This window comes from Bubalus bubalis, chromosome 1 (genome assembly GCF_019923935.1).
Source record: "Bubalus bubalis isolate 160015118507 breed Murrah chromosome 1, NDDB_SH_1, whole genome shotgun sequence".
In the NCBI taxonomy this organism is placed as follows: Eukaryota; Metazoa; Chordata; class Mammalia; order Artiodactyla; family Bovidae; genus Bubalus; species Bubalus bubalis.
In genome coordinates this window covers 52,389,303-52,414,543 of record NC_059157.1, presented here as the reverse complement: position 1 = coordinate 52,414,543, position 25,241 = coordinate 52,389,303, and the positions used below count along the sequence as shown (strand labels likewise).

The window sequence follows — 25,241 nt, the reverse complement described above, 5'->3', positions numbered from 1 at the left end:
TAGATATGTTCAACGAATAATGAATGGATGAACTTTAAAAACAGATTTTAAAATGCTTTACAAATATTAAACTGTTGTTCATTAATTTTGTTAAAATTAAAGAATAATTAACATATAATAGTGGCAAATTAATTCAATATGAACAATGGGACTTATTATTTGCCCAAATTTTATGAAATAGTTACTGAGGCCAGATATCTGACAGCAACTGGTTTATTTTCAGGGGGTGAGGAAGGCAAGAAAAAAAACTGTAAATCCACCCCCAAAAGCATGGTGATCCATGTTCCCAGAGCTTCTTTTGGTATAAGGGCTGAGAAGAAAGGAATTTGCAACCTGGTTCATTTCAAAGCAATCTGGAAAAAAAAAATCCAAATGCAGATTGGGTAGTGTCTGAAAAACTATTTTATCTCCTTATTTAAAATATTGTAGGTAACGAGAGCTTTTATTTTATCCCAAGCTTTATCACTATTCTGGCTTTATGACCTTATACAAAGCTCTTAACCTATTTCTTAATTTAAAGCCGGACCTATTTCTTAATTTAAAAAATAAACATTAACTTAGAAAATCTCTAAGGTCCTTTCCAGTTACAAAATTCAGGTTTGTTTTTAAAGAAGCTGGCTTTAGGATTCTGCTCATAAAGTATGAGATTGCATAAAAACATAAGAAAAACTAGAATTTAGATGGATATTAATATTGGCTTTCCTAAGATAGCTTACCAAATAAAACCAATCTATAGAATTCTATAGAATCCAGAAAGTAAAATCCTGAATAAAAAGTCTCTCAGGTTATCAAGACATGAAGTCCAACTTCTCAATGTTTTAACACTTTCACAGAAAGAATCTGACCAGAGGATAGGGAAGCTAGTCAGGCATGGAAGTACAGAGGTTAACACTGGCTATGAACTCCCAAACCCTGCCCAAGCCTTCCAAATAGAGATATCTGAACTATGCCGCAGGTACCTCCCTAAGTTGGAAACGGATGTATCAATCTTCTCTTATCAAATTATTAACTACTTTTGCTCTGATTTTAGACTTATCCAGAAGCTTTATCATAATTTGGCTTTTCATGTCGCCTACCTATAGGGAAAGAGGTAATGGATAAAGTAATTCAAATGGTGTGCCTAATAAATTATATTTCTCATTGAAAAAGAGTAAATCAACACTCAGTGTTTATTTTGTACAAAATAAACTGTGGGGGAAATGGGGAGTTTTTGCTTAATGGGTATAGAGTTTCAATGTTGCAAGGTGAAAAAGTACTAGAGATTAGTTGCACAATAACGTAAATATTAACACTTAACACTTCTAATATTCACTTAATATTAACACAACACTTCTAACACTACTAAACTGTACTTAGAAATGGTTAAAGATGATAGAGTTTATGTGTTTTTTTACCGTAACTTTAAAAGACAGGAAAAAAGAAAAATTTTCATAAACTAGAGTTATGTATGTAAAATTTTAAAATAATGGAAAAATGCTTTTAAAAAAGGAAAACTTTTAGGTAACTAGTCATAATATTTCTTTGGTTGGAAAATGTTACATCATATAATTTACAACTTCATTAGGAAAGAATACTTAAGTCATTTAGAAAATTTTCTAAATTGTTTATGTTCCTTGACTTCTTTTTATTATTCTCATCACTCATTTTCTTCCTTAGTCAAATGGCAATTAAATAAAAGTGGGAAGACTTTAGTTTGCCTGTATAGTACTCTAGGACAAAACAAACTTCATTTACTGGTGCGTTCTACTTAAAGCTAGAAACACTCAATCCATCTCTATAGACGAAAAAATAACTAGGGCAACAAGAGAAAACCTTAGCTTAAAATATAAACTAAGATAAAAGATAAAGCATTTAACTCTTCCTTTGTTACCCACTAGGGAAGAAACATTCGATTTTCAGGAATCTGATCATTCTTCCCTGATATTCCTAACCAGAAAAATAATTCTATAGAAAGGTGAACACCGTTAAGTCTTCCCAAATTATGAGAAGAAAGTTACAATAATAAGCAAGTTCTTTAACAGAGACACCTAATCACATATTAGTACATGAATATGGCTGTAGTGTTTGTTTTTTTTTCCCCCTACACCTATAAATACAGAAAAAGGAGAGTATTTCTAAGGTACCTTTTCAATGATCTGAAGAATAGAGTTCCATTTCAGCTCCACCTAAAAGAAGAAAAAGAGAAACAATCTGCTAGAACAAACAGTAACTGGTAAAACTTTTTACAAGTTAAGTGAATGTGGAATCACTACAAAACTAAAATGCTTTTTAGCTAGTCCAAACTAAGAGTCCAACTTTAAAGACTCCAAGAACCTACCCTTTCATTTACAAGTTTTTGTCTTCCTAACATATTTACTCTTAACTGGACAGCGACCCAGAAGTCTCACATACTTCTTAATCCCAATCAAGAATACACTGTCGGCAAACTGACATTCACAGTCAAGAAACGATTCCAAATACCCCCATCCGGGCCTCACCTACTCACACGCTATCAGCGCGCCAGTGTAAACCACCACAGTTTAAAGAGAACAGGAGCTTCCCAGGTGACTCGGCGGGAAAGAATCCACCTGCCAATGCAGGAGACACGGGTTCCCTCCCATCTAGGACTCCACACGCCGTGGAGCAACTAAGCCCTTGCACCACAACTACTGAGCCTGTGCTCTAGAGCCTGGGAGCCACAACTGTTGGGCCCGTGAGCCACAGCTACTGAGGCCCGAGTGCCTAGAGCCTGTGCTCCTCCAGAGAAGCCGCTGCAGTGAGAAGCCCGCGCACCACCAGAGAGTAGCCCCCCCTCGCCGCAACTAGAGAGAAGTCCGCGCAGCAATGAAGACCCAGCACAGCCAAAAATAAATAAAATTTTTTAAATGGTACAGAACAGTAATACCTCAATAAGATCATCCAGAATAGCTTTTCTTTCCACATGACTATCACAGCAACAGAGGGCACTGTACAGAATGTCCACCAAGAAACCGGCATCCTTCCTTTGATCTTCATTTAGCCAACCTGTTATTTTCTGGTATAGAAATTGTACCGCGGGATTTTTTTGTACAAGTTTGGCTATTTCAAGACGCTTGCCTTTGACAGTGCTCTGTTTTTCATCACCTAGCAGCACTTTAAACACTTGGGTTGACGAGAACGAGTTGAGCAGGGTGGAAAGAAACCTGAGATGTTGCTCCGACTTTTGTTCATTGACGTAATTAATGCTCATCTCGGCCAGTTTACAGACTAAGTCTTCCAAAGGTTTTTTCCTCAGCGGGGATATAACGTCGGAGCAACTCGGAGAGACAGAAGATTCAGCCATTAACTCAGAGCCTTCACTGTTCTCTCCCTCTGAGGAGACACATTTTTCATTCTCCTTATTATTTTCAGGCATCTCATCAGCAAATCTAACCTTGCCAACTTTTTTTTTATTCAACTTCAAGGAGCTCTTTGGCTTTTGAAGGACCTGCAATAGGTTAGAAACACCCAAAACTGACTTAACATCGGCTTCCGGCTCATTGATTTTCTCAACACAGATCTCTGATAGTTTTTCCCAGAAATTCAGCAGCACTTTCTCCAAGTTGCAGGCTGTTTTATCATCTTTTTCCAAATCGGCTCTGGCTTCCCAGGAACTTAAAGTTTCTGCCAAATGGTTAAACAGCTGCACATCTTGCAACTTTGGGTCTTTGAGAACTGCATCAATAAAAGGAATCAACTGAAAGAGAGGGCAGAAATATAGAAGTTCACTTTTCAGGAGAAATAAAATGTGAACCGTATTTGTAAAGCATTATAAATTTTCTTATTTAATAACTGAAAAACATGATTTTCCCCCCAAACTCTGACAAGAGTTAAGCTGAACTGGAAAATAATTTTCACATCATTCAAAGAGCCTAATGATTTCACTGTTTCTCCTGTGAATTGCTTTTTATGATATAACTGACCAAAATTATTAGTCATCAACAAGTAATACAGTTTTCTTTGTATCTTCTGATTTTACTTAAGTTTTTTGCTTTTTTCTAAACCAATATGAAAGAAATATAGGACCTACAGAATTCAGAATGCTTTCCATTAAATTACAAAGGTAAGGAAAATTAAATATCTGAGATCAACTAGAACTGGGCTTCTATAATCACAGTAATTAATTTCCTGCCTTAAAGAACCTTATTCCAGAGCCTGCTCTTATCACTAGTTCTAAAAGCTAAGCACAATTATTCACAAAAGGATAGATGTACTACATATTTTAGAAGGAACAAGATGATTATTATATAATTTAAACTAAAACACAAAAGACTGAAAATCAAATCTTCTGAATTGTTTTGCATTTCAGCTCTCTAAAACAGGGTTTGCACAACCAGAGAATAACTAGCCCTTAGACATTATGGTATTATGCTTGTAACTAATAATACAGAAATTTTTATTTATCTGGTCAGTAATACACATTACTGTATAAAAATATGCAAATCATAAAAAATGAAATCTTTACAAGGAAGGCTAATTAATAAAAAGGACAGAAACACACACAATGAGCTTGATTCTTTACACGTAGTGTGCAAAGGCACTGATGAGTTTTACAATATAAATACCTGATCATTGACGAGCATCTCTTCTATCTCTTCCTCCCCTAAGTTTTGTTGCATTATAAAACGTAAGCATTCAAAAAAAGCAGATATCACTGCTGAGCACTCTGAAAAGCTGGTTTTGGTTCTTTCTGTTGATAGCCTAAGAAATAATAAATATGTGTGGCTTATTCTTTCATGAAAAAGAAAATAAGCAATTCAAAAACACCAAACTAAAGACATGGAAAACAATTTCCAAAAAATAAAATTCTTAAATGAAAAACTAAGGCCAACCAACCAAAATATAGCCCAACTAGAATATAAACTTAAACTGAAAAAAAGCATATTTTCAAAAATAGGTCAACAGAAGATAACATTTATTTTCTATTCATGAACCAACCCACCTGCAAATTGCAAAGAGAAGACTTAACCAAATAAAGATAGTAGTATTGTGAAAAAAAAAATGTTTAATCATGAATAAAACTGGGTATCTTTTACTAATTTCAATAAATACACTGAAATGACATTTTAAGTGTGAGTTTAAAGAGCTATTATATTTAAGTTAATGAAAAACCTGTCACCGGTTGATTTTCGGCATTTGGGCATTTGTATTTATCAATATACAAAAAAACGGGTCATTGACAAAGCGCCTATTCCACCTAAAGGGTCTTACAATACTTCACCTCACTTTCTGCTATAGTCTATCACTGAAGACTTGAAAGCATCACAAAAAAGAATTCCAATTATAACTGTCTGAAAACTTTAGAAGTGTTTAATGAACAGCAAAACAATTTGAGAAAATTTAAGTATGACAATAACTACGTCATTCTGTCCATTTATAAAAATAAGAAAAAAAAAATCTATTCAGCTTTAAAGGTCAAGAATTTAAATTCCTGGGGCTTCCCTGGTAGCTCAGTGGTAAAGTATCTACCTGTCAATGTAGGAGACACAAGTTCGATCCCTGATCCGGGAAGATCCCACATGTCGCAGAGCAATTAGCTTGTACGCCACAACTGCTGAGCCTATGTGCTACAACTGCTGAAGCTGGTGCTCCCGAGAGCCCACGCTCCGCAAGGACAGAAGCCACTGCAATAAGAAACCCACGCACCACGACTAGAGAGTGGCCCCCACAACTAGAGAAAAGCCTGAGCAGCAATGAAGACCCAGCACAGCCAAAACGAACTACATAAACAAAATTATTAAAAAAACACAGACACACACACAAAACTTAAATTCCTTACCCTGCAACTAGGGAGGTGAGAAAATTCTTGAAGAAATCCAACTTTGGATCTGTAATGGACTGAGGGAGTTTGCTGATGAAGGGCAGAAGATAAGGATATATGACAGTAGCCAGACCCCGACCTCCTTCACGAACCACAGCTGACAGCTTGGGAAACACACTTTTTTTTGCATTTACATGAAGCCAACAGTCCTTACCAAATTAAAAAAAAAAAAAAAAGATTATAATAGTAATTAGATATCATAAACAGAGAGAAAAGACACAGAGACTCTCAAAAATAAAATTCAAGTATTTTACCTAAAGGGGGTAAAAAAATCTATCCTACAAACTAAAAATTTGAAATTATATAAGAAATTTATTATATATGGTAATCAGGTATCCAACATGCTTCCAGGACAATATGGATCAAAAATAATTATTTAACTTGAAAGATTCCTAAAAAAGCTACTTTCTAAACAACGTAAGAAAAAAAAGAAGCTGCTTTCTAAAAGTGACAGCAATTATTGTTGCTGTTTAGCCTCTAAGTTGTGCCCAACTTTTGCGACCTCATGGACTGTCGCAAAACAGGCTGCCCCGTCCTTCACTATCTCCTAGAGTCTTAAATGTAAGATTCAGATATGTTGACTTCGTTAAGCCGTATAAGAATTGATATTGACTAAACTAAAAATAAAATAAAAACTCTATTTCATTTTATACTCAGTTTAAGATTTACACCAAGTTTTGGATTAAAGTATTTGATGTCCAAAAAAGCACTTTTCTAGCAAGTTTAAAAAATTATAACCTGATAGGCTCTCTTGCATGGTATGTAAGGCTTCTAAAACACAATTAAAGGAACTTCCCCGGCGGTCCAGTGGTTAAGACTCTATGCTCCCAAAGCCAAGGACCCAGGGTCCCATCCCTGGTCAGGGGACTAGATCCCACAAGAGGCAACTAAGAGTTCATGTGCCTCAACTCAAGATCCCAACTAAAGCACCTCACATGCTGCAACTGAAGATCCAGCGTGCACAACAAAGGTCAAAGATCCTGCATGCTGCAACCAAGACCCAGCGCAGCCAAATAACTATATGAAAAAAAAATATAATTAAGAAGACAAGTATTCCCGGATATACTAAACGTACCTCTCTTACTTACCTCAACGGTTGTAAGTGTATAAAGTACAGCTTCCCAGAGAGCTGGGCATACAATGGGGTCACTGTCATCGATGCTAAGAAGAACGGACGGGCTCACTTTGGATGCTTCATCTTTCATCAACTGTGGAATACGCTGGCACAAAGCAGAAACCAACTCAAAATAGGCTGAGCGGATCTGAAAGAAAAAGTGGAAAGCTGACTTAAAGTCTAGTAAAGATATGACAAAAAATTTTTTTATTTACGGCCATGGCAGGTAGGTTATTTATACTAACCTTCCATATATAAAACTAAAAGGGTTAGAAAAAACTTTTTAAGAATCTTAACATTAAAAAAAAAAGCCTTAAGGACACCACATGGCTGAAAAGACATTAGGATTTACCAAGCCAAAAGTGAAGGCACAAAGAATTCAACTTTCTTTTTCGTTGGCTCAAGCAAATAAAAATCTTCTCCAGTCTCAGAAGCCTTCATTTGGGGACTCATATCCTACGAATATACTAGTCAGCAAAAAGTTGAATACAGCCAAACGAAAAATAAGATACTATAAGCCACTATGAGCAGAAACAAAAGATAACACAGAGACCTGAGACTTTAAAGTTTAGAATTATCTGTCAGCTACAAACTTCGTATCAACAACCTTTGTTACATTTAAAGAAACAAAAGTTTAAAGAAATTTGAGGGGAAAAGGATCTTAGAAAAAGCACAGCAGATCTGGAAAAGAACCAAGTACAATTTCTAAACTAAAAGTAAATACACAAATAAATAGAGCATAATTCAGTTTAAGAGCATCATGCCACCACCACTTCTATTCAACACAGCACTGAGAACACAATAAATACAGAGGAAAAAAGGGGGCGGGGGGAAGAACTGGAAAGCAACCCAAGTTACTATCTATAATCATAGTAAAATAATAGGCTATAAAAATATCTAAAAAAAGAATTTAAAGGCAAGAGTTGCTGGATACAAAATTAACAAAACCACAGCATTCCTATACAACAGTAGAAACAAAACAGAATATGGAATTAAAAAAAAATTCACAATAGTAACAAAAACCACATTCAGTAAGCAGCGTATTATAAAATATTATTCCAGGATGCCAAGGGCCTTATATAGCCTAAAGAATTCTGAAAAAGAAGAGCAAAGTTGGAGGGTTTCAAGACTTACCATAAAACAATAATAAGAGTATGGTACTGGTATAAAGACAGGCATAAGATGTAATGGGAGAAGAGCCCAAAATTAAAATCCCACACATATGTTCAATTTAATTTTGACAAAGAAGCCAGGGCTGGGGTGGGGGGAAGCAGGGAGTTACTAGTCTTTCAACAAATACATATCTATACAAAAATAAATCTGACTCTCACCTTTATGCCTATACAAAAATTAACCCTAAATGGACCTAAACTATAAAACTTCTCGAATAAAATATTAAAAAATCTTTGTAACTTCCAAGTAGGCAAAGATTCCTTAGATAAGACATCAAAAGTATGACGTGTAAAAGGAAAAAAATTGATAAAAGGACTTCAAAATCATCTACTCTACAAAACCATGAAAAAAGTGAAAAGGCAAGCTATATACTAGAAGAAAACATTCATGATGTTTTATCTGACATAATACTTGTATACAGGATAAATAAAGCACATTCATAACTCAAAAATAAAGACCAAAAACCCAACTTACAAATAGGCAAAAGAATATGGAATAGTGAAATTGATATGATCTTCCTGCAAAGAACAACTACAGACTCTGTGAACCAGACCCAAAAAACTATCTGAGGTCTCTGAAGACTGAAATACACATTTTGGAGGAGGAGACATCACTTGGAGGAAGCAGTCCACACATACTGAGTTCCCATTTTGTTCAGCTTTGCCCTGAAGGTGGTACAGTCACGAGCACAGAGGCACAAGGGCAGCTACAGCTGCCTGAATCCCTCTGGGTGGAGGAACTGAAGGAACTAGGAAAAGGAGCCCAGGGCAAACAAGACGCCAAGAGAGCGGCAGGGAACTGCAGAGAGAAGACAACCCCCTCATTCTGTGTTTAAACAGCCTGAATCTACAGCTGACGCTTGAACCACGCCCACTGCAGGCAGGAGTTTGCTGTTGAGTCTGACCAGGTTGATTGCCCACTAACACAAACGTATCAACACCCTTTGGAGCAATGTAACATAATCCTGTCTCCAAAACATAATATTCAAGGCTATAATCTAAATATTTATATCCAAGATAAAATCTAACATCACTCAACATACAAAAGTCAAGAAAATGCGATCCCATCTCAAAGCATAAGATAATTAACTGATGCTAATCCCAAGATGATCCCTATGTTATTATCAGACAGGGACTTTAAAGCAGCTATTATAACTATACTCAGCAAGGTAAAGGAAACTCTAACAATGAACGGAAAAACACGAGGTAAATGTCATTATACATCTGTCCAAACCTACAGAACATTCAGCATCAACATGAACCTTAATGTAAATTATAGATTCTGGATAATAGGTTCATCAGTTGTGGGAAAAAAAACAACAACAAAGGTTTCACTCTGGTAAGGGGATGTTGATAATGGGGGAAACTATGTATGTGAGGGTCAGGAGGTATATTTGAAATATCTGCACTTTTCCCTCAATTTTGCTGTGAACCTAAAACTGCTCTTTAAAAAGTATAAAATTTCATCAAAGAAACAATATACAGAAATCAAGTAGAAATTTTAGGTATAAAAGATACAACATATTAAATTTAAAATGAGCAAAAGGGTTAAAGAGACACCTCAAAAAAAAAAAAAAAAAAGTGGAGGCGGGAATTTCCTGGAAATCCAGTGGTAAGGACTCAGCACTTTCACCGCAGGGGCCTGGGTTTGATCTCTGGTTACAGAACTAAGATTCTGTAATTCTTTCCCACTTGCCACATGATATGGCCAAAAAAAAAAAAAAAGATATACAATGGCCAATAAGCACATTAAAAGATGTTCAATATCATTAGCCCTGAAGGAAATGCAAATTAAAACCACAATGAAAAGTCTCTACTCCAGAGGTCAGCAAACATTTTCTTTAAAGAGCCAGAAAAGAAACATTTAAAACTGTGCAAACCATATGGTCTCTGTTACTACTTTGCTCTGCCATGGTAGCATAAAGCAGCCACAAACAATACAAAAATGATTCACAAAAACAGGTCAGCTGTACCAGATTTTGATCCATGAGCTCTAAGTTGCTGATCCCCAATACCACATCTGAGAGCATGACTTAAAATAATGGACAATATCAAAGTAAGGAGATAGAACTAAAAACCTCATACACTGCTGATTAGAGTGGAAACAGTACAACTACTTTGAAATACTGATATAAACAACAACAAAGAATCTTCAAAACGTTATGCTGAGCAAAAGAAGCCAGATAGAGGGAACTCCCTGGTGGTCTAGTGGTTAGGAACAAAGTGCTCACTGCCAAGGGCCCGGGTTCAGTCCCTGGCCGGGGGAACTAAAATCCAACAAGCTGTGTGGCATGGTCCAAAAAAACCCTAGCCAAATACAAAGCAATAAATAAATAATTAAAAAAAATTTTTTTAAGTGAGAAAGGACTTCATAAGGCAAAACCAGTGGTTTTGATTATATCGAAATTAAGATTTTTAAATAAAAGAGGACACATGAAAGGTAACAGGATGGGAGATAATTTACAATGCCTGAAAGTGACAAAAGGACTAATACTGAAAATATACAAGGAACTCCTGTAGAATAAGAAAAAGAGAATTCTAGTAGAAAAAAGGGGAGAAAGATATGAACAAGGAGTTTACAGAAGATACACAAACATTTCAAAAGCTTATGAGAGATGGTAAGTCACCAGTCAGCAGAGTAATGAAAATTAAAGACAGCTTCATTTGAGACTGATAAAAAAAATAAGAAGTTGAATGATGCCTAGCCCTGGCTACAATATAAGATACACATTAATAGTATTCATCATGTATTGCTGGTTGAGCCTAGAGCAATGCAGCCCATTAGGTGAGCACTCTGGTGCTACTTTAGAAAATTAAGTATGCATATACTCTCTGACTCAGCAATTTAAAAATTAAGAGGATTTCAGAAAAAGAAATTCTCACAGATCCGGGGATACATAAATTAAGATGCTAACTGCTGCCTTATTTGTGGGAGCAGGGAGTCCGAGGCAACCAGGGTGTCTATCACTGCGGAAGTGAATAGGTGTAAAATGGAACAAATGCAAACTTCTGAGTACTTCCCATCAGTGAGAAGCCACAGACCAACTATACACATACAGGAATGTGAAATAGTCCAGTACTTTAAAAAAAATTACTAAGTAAAAAGCAATAAACGAGATGAAATATAACACAGAAATCGTTCATGTGAATTAAAAACACATAGGTTGGGACATGCCTAACAAAGATTAGATAAACTTCATTCAGGCATGAATGCTGTGAGGGAGTTCAAAGTTAGCAAACTAACAATGTATATTAATTAAGGTGTCTTTAAACAGACAAATATAAAATAAGGTAATGTACTGAACAATTACCAAAACTTTTGTGACCAGAGACTCACAGGAACCCTAAGACCAATACTTCAGTATTCAGGGTTTGTGCACTTCACAGAATGTAATTATCATAAACAATGAGACAACTACCCAAGCAAAAGCACACAGATTAATCACAGTTAGAATGGTCAGCTGGTGGAGGCGGAGAATGGAGAAAGACAAAAAGGAAAAAAAAAATACATTAAATGAAAAAGCCTTACACACACACACATAAAAGTTTTAAGGTGCCATGAACAGAGGAAAACGATGATTCAACTCTGCATCTGAGGTCCAAATAACTAAGTAAAAAAATGAAAATACAATTAACATTCTAGTAAGAGAGGCGATTCAGTCCCAGCACAAAAATGTGTTTGCAGAGTTTTAAACATAAACAATAAACATTAAGCATAAATAAAAACTAACAAGATCAGGGGAGAAAAAGGAATCAGAGAAATGTCTTAAAACCAAAAGTTTAAGATACCTGAGGTATACTATGTTTTCCATACTTCCAAAACTTATTCTGTGATAAAAGAGACTTAAATTTCTCCTCCAGAGAGTCAAGCTCATTATCAGGTAACAGGCAAAGCAATTTCTTTAACGCCAGTAAGGAACAAGTTACGACTCGATAGAATTTAGCATCTCTCTCTTCCTCTGGAACAGTTCTTAATGTAAAAAGAAAATAAATATACATAAGGACTGAGGATAAGACAAGCTATGTATGCAGCACTTCTATTTTAAATGTTTTATCACTGAATATCTACCAAAGTTACTTTATTTCTATATTCATTCTCCCTGTGTCAAACCCCCACACAAAATACAAATACACATGCAATTTTAATCACATATTTTTTTAATAATACCAGGTTAAAGCAGATGAAAAGGAGTGGCCTGATATAAGTGTATATGTATATATCACTCTCAGCAGCAGTTAACTGGATGTTTCTGGAGAATAAATAATACTGTATCTAAGGTTGCTCTCCCTTACAGACTCTTAATAGCTTGATTAGAACACAAGAGTAAAAAGTAAATGGAACATCTCAGTATCCTTTCAATAGAACTATTCACAGTTCTTCAGTTATTTTCATCCAGACCTTAAAATGATTCCTGCTATGACTGTCAAAAGGCAGATGTGGAAAAAAAAAAAAAATCTAAAAACATCTCTTCGTAAAAGAACCAAACGTGTGAGCTCCCAGATAATTCAAATTAAATAGAGGGACAACTTGCAAGTAAAAACACTTAAAATTGCACCTGACAAATAGTATTGCATTAAGTATCTTCATCTCTACATTCCGAATCCTTTTTCTTTTTTTAAAGAATCCCTTTTTTCAACTTCACATTGAAATTATCCTCGTGTTACCTATGAGTGCAACAGAGTTTCACTTAACCTGAGTCACACAGACACAATACAACTTACTGTGGGTCACTGAGGGTAGCAGGTGTTTCTTTGATAAGATGATCCTGTAGCACCTACAGAGGGGGATTGAGATCTTATTGAACTGTCGATGGTGAAGAGACAAGAGTATAAACCACATCTTACATAAAAGTTCTTAATCCTCTTCCTCACAAAAGAAGCAAAACTAAAAGGTCTGAATTTCACCAATTTTTTCCCCTTACTAATTCCCAAGGTTGGCAGCTGTTAGGGTGAAGAAGGATAAGGTACTTCTTTCAAACATCTCTAGTTTCTGCCAAGAGGACTTTCTCCCTAAATACTCTTGTCCTCTTGCGTTTTCATTCCTCTCTGCACGGAGCAGTGAGGTGAAAGGACCCCCGATGAGCAGGTCTGGGACAGAATCAGGCTTTGCTTCCCTCGCCCCGCTTTTTTGAACACCTCCCTCCTCCCAGGAAAGAACACACATCGTGTCCTGCTCCATCACAGAGGAAGACCTAAGGTTCTATTTGAAATGCAGAGGAAGGCTGCTTATTTCTGGGGTGGAGTACAGGCAAGTCCACTGCTCCAGTATCAGTTTTATCAGCAATAACAATAGCCAGCTAAATTTACTGAGGTTTTCCACCCACCTTGTAGCCCACGCATTAACTAAATGAATCCTCACAGCAACTCAGTGAAGTACCAGTGAATTCCTACTTTAACAGATGAGGAAATGGAGGCACAGACACTTGCTCGTGGCCAAACACCCCAGCTAACGGCAGAGAGGGGCAGGGCCCAATGGTGTGAGCCAGAGCCCATGACCTCTGCCAGACACTGTCTTACTCCTCTCTAATACACTGATTCTGAACTCAGAAAAGTTCAAACCAATATCCGTATAGCTGTGACACAACCAACTAAAGGTGAAATAATACAGGAGCTAATCCACATATTCAATGATCAGTTATCCAATCATAACAAAGCCAAGGAAAAAAAAAACTATGAAGAGCCAAATTAATTGTCTCAAAACCCATTTTCTAAAACTCTTAAGTGTCCAAACTCATGATACTTCACTCATAACATTTATGCTTGATATTTTAAATAAACCAATGATTCCTAACTTACAGTTGGGTCAGAGAACTCCCTTTGAGAATATGATTAAAGCTACAAACCCTCATCCTAAAAAAAGAACTTTGGTACCCCAGAAAAATAAACAATGGAAGAACCAAGAATAAGGAACTAGAATGCATATGTGTGCCTGTGTAGAGATATGCTGGGTGAAGAGAACAGATATGTAATAAGAGATCATGCAGAATCCTGTAGGCCAAGAGAAGCAATTTCAATTTGTAAGGGTACTGGGAACCACAGAAAGGCTGATTAAAGAAGGCAGGAAGGGAAGGAGGGAGGGAGGTAAGGAGAGGGGGGATGTTTAAGTAGGATTATACACAGGGTGCTAAACAAGAGTACTAAATAGGGGAATGAATGAAAGCACGATTTTTTTTTTAAACATCATCTCTCCTCAATGGACTCACAGCTCATTCTTACTTCTTGCTATAAAACTAACAAGTCTGGAATTTACTTTTTCTAGTTCATATTTTAGGAATGGCAAATGAGGGAAAAAATGAAAAAAGGGACAGTATTACACACGAACTGGAAGTCACAAAAGCTATAGCCATTATCAATTTGGTAAAGGTGTTGGCCAAGTGTTGGAGAAATGTATACCTGTTAATGGGAGTATAAATTTGGATGGCCTTTTGAAGGGCAGTTTATCCATATCCATAAAAAATTCTAAATGTTCTCATCCTTTGACCCAACATATTGAATTACTAGAAGTTCTTGTAACTCCCATCCCTACAGAGTATGAAGAGATCTATTAGAAAATGTTCACTGAAGCAGTGTTCGCTACCATAAAAAACTGGGGAAAAACCCCAAATGTATACTAATGTGAAAGATGTTAAATAAACTGTAGTATATTAATACAAAGGATTATCAGGATTAAATATATCTGTATACATGTACTGATTTGAAAATATGGGAGAAAAGAAGTTTAGTTTTTAGATGGATTCTTTTTTTAGTTTATATATTACAAAGCACATACCTCAAGTTTTTTAGACGTGGTAAGTTAGATATTAAAATAAAGAAGGGAAAACCTAAATAATATAAGAATGGTCCAATCTGAAAAGTTAATTAAGTTTAAAAAGCCAAAATGGTCAATTTTGTTATACACCATTTAAAAAAGGCAATATTCCACTGAAAATGTTTTCATTTCTCATTCCTTCACAATGCTGGGTGAAAGAGGTACCTTTGTAATATGCCTCATATCCCTTAAATACTTTGAAAAACAGGTATGGAATGGTTCCCAGGACTTACACTTGTGATTTCATCCTTACAAAATGCTATGGCTTCAGGTTGCTTGCTCGGAGGGAAAGCTGCTTCAAAGGCATCTTTTGCTGCAGAGGCAGCTGGTGTGTAAGTATCACACTGAGCCATCAGCCAATAACCCATTAAACTTTTTAAATAAGGAGCCAAGTGTTTCTTTACTTTAAGGATAAGTTTTTCAAAAGCTTGCTGTGTGGCTTCTCGAACCCGGCGGTCATGATCCTATTGAAAACACAGTAAGGTTTAAAACAGTTCTAACCCATAAAAACAAATACAGACATTTCTGGGTATGCTATGAAGACCCATTAATAAGAATTCACCTATGTGCAGAGCTAAAGGAAAATCCATAATTATATAGAAAAATTGATTAATTCTTCCTTTTTCCCAATGAGATAAAAAGAACTACATTCAAGATGGAGTCAAGGCTACTCCGGGGATAATGAAATAATTCATTCTCATTCTTCCAGAGCAAGTACACAAAGAAATTACATTGTCAAAATTTGTTGCTGTTTAGTCACTAAGTTGCCTCCAACTCTTTTGAACCCTGTGGACTATAGCCCACTATTCTCCTGTCCTTGGGATTTCCCAAGCATGAATACTGGATAAGGTTGCCATTCTCCAGGGGATCTTTCAGACCCAGAGATCTAACCTGAGTCTCCTTCATTAGCAGGCGGATTCTTTACTGCTGAGCCACCAGGGAAGCCCTGTCAAAATTTACTATGACTTAAAAGTGTCTAGGGGGGCTTCCCTGATAGCTCAGTTGGTAAAGAATCCACCTGCAATGCAGGATACCCTAGTTTGATGCCAGGGTTGGGAAGATCCGCTGGAGAAGGGTTAGGCTATCCACTCCAGTATTCTTGGACCCCCTTGTGGCTCAGTTGGTAAAGAATCCGCCTGGAATGCAGGAGACCTGGGCTCGACCCCTAAGCTGGGAAGATCCCTTGGAGAAGGGAAAGGCTACCCACTCTAGTATTCTGGCCTGGAGAACAAAGATTTGGACATGACTTACATTTTCAAAAGTATCCAGGTAATTCTATAGTAACGACCTATTTTCTGAAAACACATACTCCTTTGCACAACCTACATAATCTAATCTGTTTAACCATACTGACATAACAATCCATAACCCTCAGCAAAAATGAATCATATAAATTTGACAGTCCTCATAACTTCAAACAAAAACAAAACATCAACACAACAGAAATAAAATAGGAAAGTCTGAATACTTACAAGAGAAATTTTGCAGAAAATTCTTGGCCAGTATGGAAGAACTCCTTTTACAATTTCTGTGTCTCTCTCTGTACACATGGTTCCAAATTCCTGCATAGCCTAAAAGTAAATTATTAAAATCATTAGCCAATGAATCAACAGCCATAATATTAACTACTGATTATATTTCTGGTTTTTAAAATTGCAAAAATATTTTATGTAACATGAGAATACTTTGTTTGTTTGTGCCATATAATACTAATCTTAGGACTTCCATCACAGATTACTGTGAGAGAAACTTCATTTTTTTTTCCTCTTTTTAAAAAATATAAAACATATACAAACAAAAAAACCCATTTACAATTATGGGGTCAAAATTACATTATCTAATAGGAAAAAATGTAAAGCCAGAATTCCAAAGTGATTCTAAGTGCAGAACAAGAAACTAACTTATAATCCAGAAGACAAGTATAAAATGTGTCAGAAAAAAAGTACAATTGTAGAAGTATTTATTAGTGGTAAATGATTTCGCTGTTCTTTATATAACATATGCTAATGATGGGAATTCCCTGGCGGTTCAGTGGTTAGGACTCCATGCTTCCAATACAGGGGTCACAGGTTAGATGTCTGGTTGTGCAATTTGACCAGGGGGAAAAAAAAAAAAACCAATGCCATCTTAACAAAAAGATTTTCTTGATCATTTTAATGAAAACAAAACTTGCTTTTAGTTTTGTTGTGACATCTTTCTTAGAAAGTTTCCGCAGCACCATTCGGAAATCAGAATCCACAAGACTGTCTATTTCTTCAGCTCCTTGAATAGCAGGAACATAGCCTAGGTCACTGTGAAATGTTCCAAAACCAATAAATCCAGGCACCGTTCCCTGTTCCTTGGCAAGGAGTTCTGCAGCTCGGCCACTGTTTGAAGGCTGGTAAGAGAGTAGGGAGAAAAACAGAGTTCAGGAAGAGTTCAAAATTTAACTTTGAGTTCTTTAGAATAATTCCCTGACAATTCCCACAAGGAAGCAAACTCATTTGAGGACATTTTCCCCCTGGCCTATGCCTCTATTGTAATGTCCCCCAAAGAGGAATACTTCTGTCACAAGTACTTAATGATCCTAGGAGCTATTTCCCGGTTTCCTAAACATCAGAACAATGTTTTTTAAGTTATGACTACAAGCCATTAGGGGCTTCCCAGATGGCTCAGTGGGTAAAGGATCCGCCTGCAATGCAAGAGACATGGGTAGACATGAGTTTGATCCCTGGACTGGGAATATCCCCTGGAGGAGGGCATAGCAACCCACTCCAGTATTCTCGTCTGAAGAATCCCATGGGCAGAGGAGCCTGGTGGGCTACAGTCCATAGGGTCGTAAAGAGTCAGAAACACTAAAGTGACTCAGCATGCACACATACCCAAGTCATTAGAGGTTCCCGATATCAACTTAACAGCCCGTACGTCATTTTAAAGAAACAGAACAAAATTTTAAAAATCAGAACACATCACATGTGGTAAGGATAAGTACTATTTTGTGAAATTTTTTATTTCAAATTTTTTTATAAATAGTATGTATACACATCTATGTGTGCTGTGTAGTGATGCAAAACTAACTCATAAATGGATTATATCTTTTCATTCATTCACTCATTCAAGAAATTACTAAGCAACTATCACAGGACAAGTCTAATGACAGCAACTTCTAGACCAGGAGTTCCCTGTGGGCAGACACAGGCATTTCCACATACCAAAGCCTAGCCTAATGGGCTAAAATGGTTACAAAGTACATTAGTTATGGACATAAAAATAAATACAGTGGTCAGGATATAAGATACATTCTTTCATTCTGAATGATAGTCAGTGGTTTGTTGGAAGCTACATAGTATGGTAGCTTCCAGTAGGATTCTTTGTACAGATACAGAAAATATCTAAACTGATGAAAGAAATTAATATATTCACTGTCATCTAATAAGAAAATGCCTCAGTTCAATGTCCAGGATGACATCACAACCCATCTAAACTCATCTGTGTATTTCTCTGTTAAGAATGGCTGAAAATACAAATATGTGATTTAGTTTGCTGATACCCAGAAAAACTGTGTTTGGGAAACTCATTTATCAAGAAATTATTATCTGGACTACTTTCTGAACTGAAATGAGTGACCAGAAATGAAAATGATGGACTCATTTTTTTCCCCCAAACAGAAGCATTTAAGACTAATTTCAAAAAGGTTCTCTATTTTGAGACTTTATTAAAATGAACTAACATTATTCAGTCCACCTTTCTCAATACTGATACATGAATAAAGAGCTACAGAGAAGGACTTAAGCATCCACCTGCCAGTGCAGGGCACATGCGTGCGTTCAAGCCCTGGTCCAGCAAAAGCCCACATCCTGCAGGGCAACCCAGCCTGAGCGCCACAACTGACCCTCCGGTGAGAAGTCCACCTGGGAGAACTGGGAAAAGCCCATGTGTAGCAGCGAAGCCCCAGCACAGCCAAAAAGAAAACACAAGTAATTAATTTTTTAAAAGACCTACAGAGGAGGTCAGTGAAGTACAATTCTGAAAACCAACAGTGATGACACTAAGACACTGGAATTTTCTCTATTATCTCATGAGTGAAGTTTCATTGTGAAACACAATAATGAAGTAGTATAAAAAGCTGAAGGAGTCAAGGCTGAACTGACCTTAAGGTCAGAGCTGACAGTGCAGAAGGAAAGGTATCAGATGTCTAGTTTCAAAAATAACAAACTATTCTTAACTAACTATATCTTTTTCAAGGTCTACTTTGAATTTAAAATGTAGTTACTGTTTCTCATTACTTTCTCCATTGTGGATTAGCTACTTGTACCCACAGTTCAAAAATTAAGAACTGGGATTCTATTTCTGGCAGTTCATTTTCTTATACCACACCTACTTCATTCTTTTGTGCCCGGCTTCTAGAGGCATTTGAGGTGGCAACCTGGAGTCTACCGTTTAAAGACCAAATTCAAGATGACTTTCAAGATTTTCACCATCTGGACCCAACCTCTCCAGTCACCTTCTTGCCACTCTTTTCTTCCCTCGTCCCACTTCCGTCCTCCCCTCTCTTAATTTTGTTCCCACCATGTGTGTTCCAGTCCCAAATTCAATACAAAGGTCCCTGCATATGTCATGCCTTTTCACAATTTGATCTTTTTTTTTCTTAACAGCAACCTTAAAAAAAAAATTCTTTTTTATTGGAGTATAGATGATTTACAATGTTTTGCCATTTTCAGGTATACAGCAAAGGAAATCGGTTATCCAGTTTACTCGCTCAGTCGTGTCCTACTCTTTGCGGCCCCAAGGACTGCAGCATGCCAGGCTTTCCTGTTCATCACCAACTCCGGGAGCTTGCTCAAACTCATGTCCATCAAGTCGGTGATGCCATCCATCTCATGCTCTGTTTTCCCCTTCTCCTTCTCCCTTCAATCTTTCCAATGAGTCAGTTCTTCACATCAGGTGGCCAAAGTATAGGAGCTTCAGCTTCAGCATCAGTCCTTCCAATGAATATTCAGGACTGATTTCCTTGAGGACTGACTGGTTTGATCTCCTTGCAGTCTAAGGGTCTCTCAAGCGTCTTCTCCAACACCGCAGTTCAAAAGCATCAATTCTTCGGCGCTCAGCTTTCTTTATGGTCCAACTCCCACATCCATACATGACTACTAGAAAAACTATAGCTTTGACTCAACTCTTCGAGACCCAATGGACTGTAGCCTGCCAGGCTCCTCCATCCATGGGCTTTTCCAGCCAAGCATACTGGAGTGGGTTGCCATTTCCTTCTCCAGGGCATCTTCCCGACTTAGGGATCAAAGCCAGGTCATCTGAATTGCAGGCAGACTCTTTACCTTCTGAGCCACCAGGGAATGTGGCTTAAAATGAGGTAACAGTAACTAAATCATTACTTAGGGTGACCATGGACGGAGGAGCCTGGTAGGCTGCAGTCCATGGGGTCACTAAGAGTTGGACACAACTGAGCGACTTCACTTCACTCCATGATTAAACATAAAGTTTTCAAACTACCATAATAATAATTGATTCCAGCAAGAATCATCAAAGGATGCTCAAAACCATTAAGTGAAATTCTGTAAGAGGTTAGTCCTAATCTCAAACTACCATTCCACAGATTATTTGTTGTTAGTCAGTGGAAAAAGAAACCTATACAATGAACATCAGCTTAATCAAGTGACTAAACATATACCACCCATAATGGGACAGGCAGGCACCATGTGTCTCCACAGTGTGAGAGGCACTAAGAAAGACACATCACCAAGGAAGTATTTCTGTCAAAAACTGTTTAACCTGAATCTAATTATGAGGAACAATTAGACAAATCTAAGTTAAACAAGTCAATTGCCTACATTCTGCCAAATTGTTCATACTATGAAAGAATGCTCCTCCAAAAAAACAAACCAAAAAAAGGCACTAAGAAAATGCCTAGATCTAAATGGAATGAATGATCCTTCAATGGATCTCCAATGTTTTTAAAAGTGTTGTATCTAAAATAAAAGTTATAGAGAACAATACTGAGATGACTACAGAAACGTGAATATATTATTGTATATTATTAGATAATAGTATTATATTGAAATTAAATTTTCTGCATGTGATAATTTCTCATGGCTATGAAGAAGAATGTTGCTGTTTTTAGAATGTACACGCTGAAGTATTTAGGAATTAAGGGTCATGATTTCTGCCCCTAATTGTCATATGGTTAGGCAAAATACATATATTTAGAAAGAGAAAGCAATCGTGACCAGATTACCAACTGGTTCGTGTGTGTGTCTTAAGCTGCTTCAGTTGTGTCCGACTCTGCAACCCTATGGACTGCAGTCCGCCAGGCTCCTCTGTTCATGGGATCACAGGCCAGAATAATGGAGTGGGTTGCCATGCCCTCCTCCAGGGGATCTTTCCTACCCAGAAATCGAACCCGCATCTCTTGTGGCTCCTGCATTGGAAGGCCGGTTCTTTACCACCAGTGGCACCTGGGAAGCCCTACCAATTGGTATTTCTAGGTAAAGAATTTATGAGTTGTTGCTCCAATATTCTTGCAACTTTTCCTCATATTTGGAATACTTCAAAACTAAACATTGAGAAAAAAATTTAAATAAAAAATTAAAATTAAATGAGGATGCAAGTAAAGTATATAAGAGTACTGACACAGGCTAGTTACTGTTATTATTGTTGATATTATTAACCACGAAAGAAGACTGACAGATCTAAAGAAACCGTGGTACTGAAATCACTAGAACTGGATCAGAAAGAAGCATCTTCATGAAATTAGGCTGCGCCATTAAAAACCTAAAGTACCATAAAAAAATCTTTATAAAAAATACACCATTATGACATTCTCAGTCTTGTATCTTTAGTCCACTCTGGAGTTTAAACAAGTATTTAGAGAACTTCTGCTATATGCCAGTCCTTGTTCTAGGTTCCAAAGATAATAAATAGCAGCAGATAAAAACACCTACCTTCATAAAATACTTATGTCCTATACTAATATTCTAACGAAGCAAGACAGTAAATGAAGCAGGACAATCAACAAATAGTATGTGAGAAGTCAGATATGCAATGGGATAAAATAAAGCAGGAAAAGAGAACAGGGAGCGGTGGAGGGGGTGGGGGTGGAGGGGAAGGCTATAGCTGAAAATAGGGTGATCATGGGAGACCTCACTAAGCTGTCTCGGGCAAAGAGCGTCGGGAGCCTGCCATGCAAGGTCAAGGTTCTGGAAGAGATCAGTGTGGCCTGATGGAGTGAGAGACAAGGAAGCTGAAGATGGGGTCGGAGATGGAAAGGGGACGGAGCAGACTCCATATCCCGTATATATATCATCGTAAGAGCTTTGCCTATACCCTGATGGATGTGGGGAGCCACAGCAGATTTTTGAGCGAAGAAGCGACGTGATCCGAGACTCCGTGCACTCCAGGCTCACCTTAACTATCTCCCACTCCACTCCCTTGTTCACGATGCTACCCGCTGCTACCCTGGCCAGGTAACCTTCCAGGGGAAGCTGACACTGAACCAATTCTTAATGAAAACGGGGGGGAGTGGGGGGTGGCTAGGAAGTGTGCTCAGCTAGGGACAGCTGGGCACGGTAACATCTTTCCTCTCTGCTTAACATCCCCATTCTGCTCAGAGATATCCCACCCCGCCCGCAGGGACGCACACACAACAGAGAGGTCACACTGGACACGCAAACACATGCCACTCCACAGTCGCGCTCCACACAACCTCCGGCCACGCGCCGGGCAGACAGAGCCAGCCGCAGCGATGAGAGGATTCCCGCGCCGACTGGCTCACCCTGCACTCACCCTCAGATTCCCCTTGGTCCTCTGCTTGTTCTTCCCGCCCATGGTCGCGGTCTCAGCCGCACTCTCAGCCCGCAGCCCCCGAGTTGACACAGCCGGGCCACAACTTCCGGCCCCTGGCACCGGAAAAGGGTTCACAGGAACAACCTCCCCCGGCCCGCCCCTTCCGCCACCCACCCCGCCCATCTCCCGCCCTACTCCACCCCCGCCACCTCCAGCCGCTTCCGGGACCATCCGCTGCGGGATACGTCACACTTGGAGCCACGCCCATCCTAGTGACGTAATTCCTGCGCAGTAGGAAGCCACGCCTTGGAGACCCAAGGCTCCAAATGCTGCTATTCTCGCTTTGCTAAGACAAGATTGGTTCCCTCCTTAGCGGTAGGAGAATTTCTAAAATTCCTGCATGTTCCCAACTCCTCTGATTCTAGTCAGTTCTGCATTTAATTTTGCTTTCTCTTATCCCCACCAGCTTCCTGCTTATTTAGAACTTGAAAACACGTGTTTCATACCAGTAGTCATATATGGATGTGAGAGTTGGACCATAAAGAAAGCTGAGCGCTGAAGAATTGATGCTTTTGAACTGTGGTGTTGGAGAAGACTCTTGAGAGTCCCTTGGACTACAAGGAGATCCAATCAGTCCATCCTAAAGGAAATCAGTCCTGAATATTCATTGGAAGGACTGGTGCTAAAGCTGAAGCTCCAATCCTTTGGCCGCCTGATGCGAAGAGCTGACACATTTGAAAAGACCCTGATGCTGGGAAAGATTGAAGGCGGGAGGAGAAGGGGACGACAGAGGATGAGATGGTTGGATGGCATCACTGACTGGATGGACCTGAGTTTGAGTAAATTCTGGGAGTTGGTGATGGACAGGGAGGCCATGGGGTCACAAAGAGTCGAACACGACTGAGCGACTGAACTGAACTGAACACTAAAGCTAGGTACCATTTATTGAAGGCCTGCTGAGTGCCGTGTGTGTACAGTTTTAGGACATTTGCAAACGTCTCGTTTAATCTTTCCAGCGTCCTTTGAGATAAGCACGATCCCATCCATGTTTATAAACGGAGCGAGGGTCAGCAGAGTAAAGCCTCTTGCCCTGGCTCCTGCTGCCAATGCACAGTGTAGACAGGACTCGAATGCAGCTTTTTCTGACTCTGCTCCTAGATGTTAACTACCTGCGCCCTGTCCCAAGCAACGCAGGGCTGAGAGCCACTCGGGCTTACTTGTATTTCCAAGTGGCCTCACATCACAGTGGCGGAGTTCACTCTGGTGACGTCCACTCTGTAAGGATGTGTTCCTTCCCTTTTCCCCTTTTGCTTAAGCAAAGGAAGCTGCTAGAGGAGAGTCTGAGCCCTTGATCCTCCATAACTGCTCACTTATAAGTAAAATGAGGGCTTCCCTCGTGGCTCAGCTGGTAAAGAATCTGTCTATAATGCGGGAGACCTGGGTTCGATCCTTGGGTTGGGAAGGTCCCCTGGAGAAGGTAATGGCTACCCATTCCAGTATTGTGACCTGGAGAATTTCATGGACTGAATAGTCCCCGGGGTTGCAAAGAGTTGGACATGACTAAGCAACTTTTCACTAGCAGTAGGAGCCAAACGGGAGGTATTTGCACACAAGGGTAGCAATAGAATGACATGGTAGTGGCTGAAGGAAGATGGGAAAATGTTCAGTTCAGTTCAGTCACCCAGTCATGTCCGATTTTGAGACCCCATGGACTGCAGCACACCAAGCTTCCCTGTCCATCACCAACTCCCAGAACTTGCTCAAACTCATGTCCATCAAGTCGGTGATGCCATCCAACCATCTCATCCTCTGTCATCCCCTTCTGCCTTCAATCTTTCCAGCATCAGGGTCTTTTCCAATGAAAATTTTCCATTTTGAAAATGTTAGACCTTTCAAAATGCAATTATCACCATCTCATCTGGATGTTTTTAGAAATGAAGACTGTCAGGCCCACTTTGGGGCTATTAAATGAGATTTTGCATTTTTAACAATGTTCCCAGGTCTTGTTCAAATTTGAAAAGGACCAGAGTGATTAGCTATGTTTACTAAATTCTACTTATTCTTACTTCAAAATAACTAATGATTTTATTTCTATTTCCTTGACACTATCCACATTTCATAACAAGGATCCATACCTCTTGATGTGGACCTTCAAACTATTCCAACCAACACAGGACAGGTCTCTGTTTGATTTTCCTAAAGCACCATTTTATTATTGATTTGAGCGTTTGAAAAGAGTTTACATTATGTAACAGTTCCCAGTGCTCGTCTTTTTCAGCATTACCTAATCTTTTTAAGAAAAGACCCTTTTAAAAAAGAGTTCTCTAAACAGTCCCTACCAAAAGAGGTAATATTATGTCATGGTCAATCATTTCAATCATGTCCAACTCTTTGCGACCCCGTGGACTGTAGTTGCCCAGGCTCCCCAGAGTCCATGAGATTCTCCAAGCAAGAATACTGGAGTGGGTCGCCATTGCCTTCTCCAAATATTATGTCAATTCCAATCAAAATATCCATAACTAATGTAATCCAAAGAATTAATGAACTTTGGAAATA

General features: G+C 38.4%; 1 protein-coding gene across 1 annotated transcript in view; it reads right to left on the bottom strand.

Annotated features, from left to right (window-relative positions):
- Positions 1–22,827, bottom strand: part of LTN1 (listerin E3 ubiquitin protein ligase 1) — a 58,962-nt gene extending 36,135 nt beyond the window's left edge. The window contains exons 1-11 of the mRNA XM_006056356.4: positions 22,686–22,827; positions 17,086–17,289; positions 16,385–16,483; positions 15,146–15,376; positions 12,827–12,879; positions 11,894–12,074; positions 6,907–7,080; positions 5,777–5,967; positions 4,563–4,698; positions 2,885–3,694; positions 2,124–2,165 (exon numbers count right to left, since the gene is read on the bottom strand). Coding sequence (XP_006056418.3) covers positions 2,124–2,165; positions 2,885–3,694; positions 4,563–4,698; positions 5,777–5,967; positions 6,907–7,080; positions 11,894–12,074; positions 12,827–12,879; positions 15,146–15,376; positions 16,385–16,483; positions 17,086–17,289; positions 22,686–22,727 — 2,163 coding nt within the window. The 5' untranslated portion in view covers positions 22,728–22,827. The remainder of the gene's footprint in view (positions 1–2,123; positions 2,166–2,884; positions 3,695–4,562; positions 4,699–5,776; positions 5,968–6,906; positions 7,081–11,893; positions 12,075–12,826; positions 12,880–15,145; positions 15,377–16,384; positions 16,484–17,085; positions 17,290–22,685) is intronic.
- Between the last annotated feature and the right edge of the window lie 2,414 nt (positions 22,828–25,241).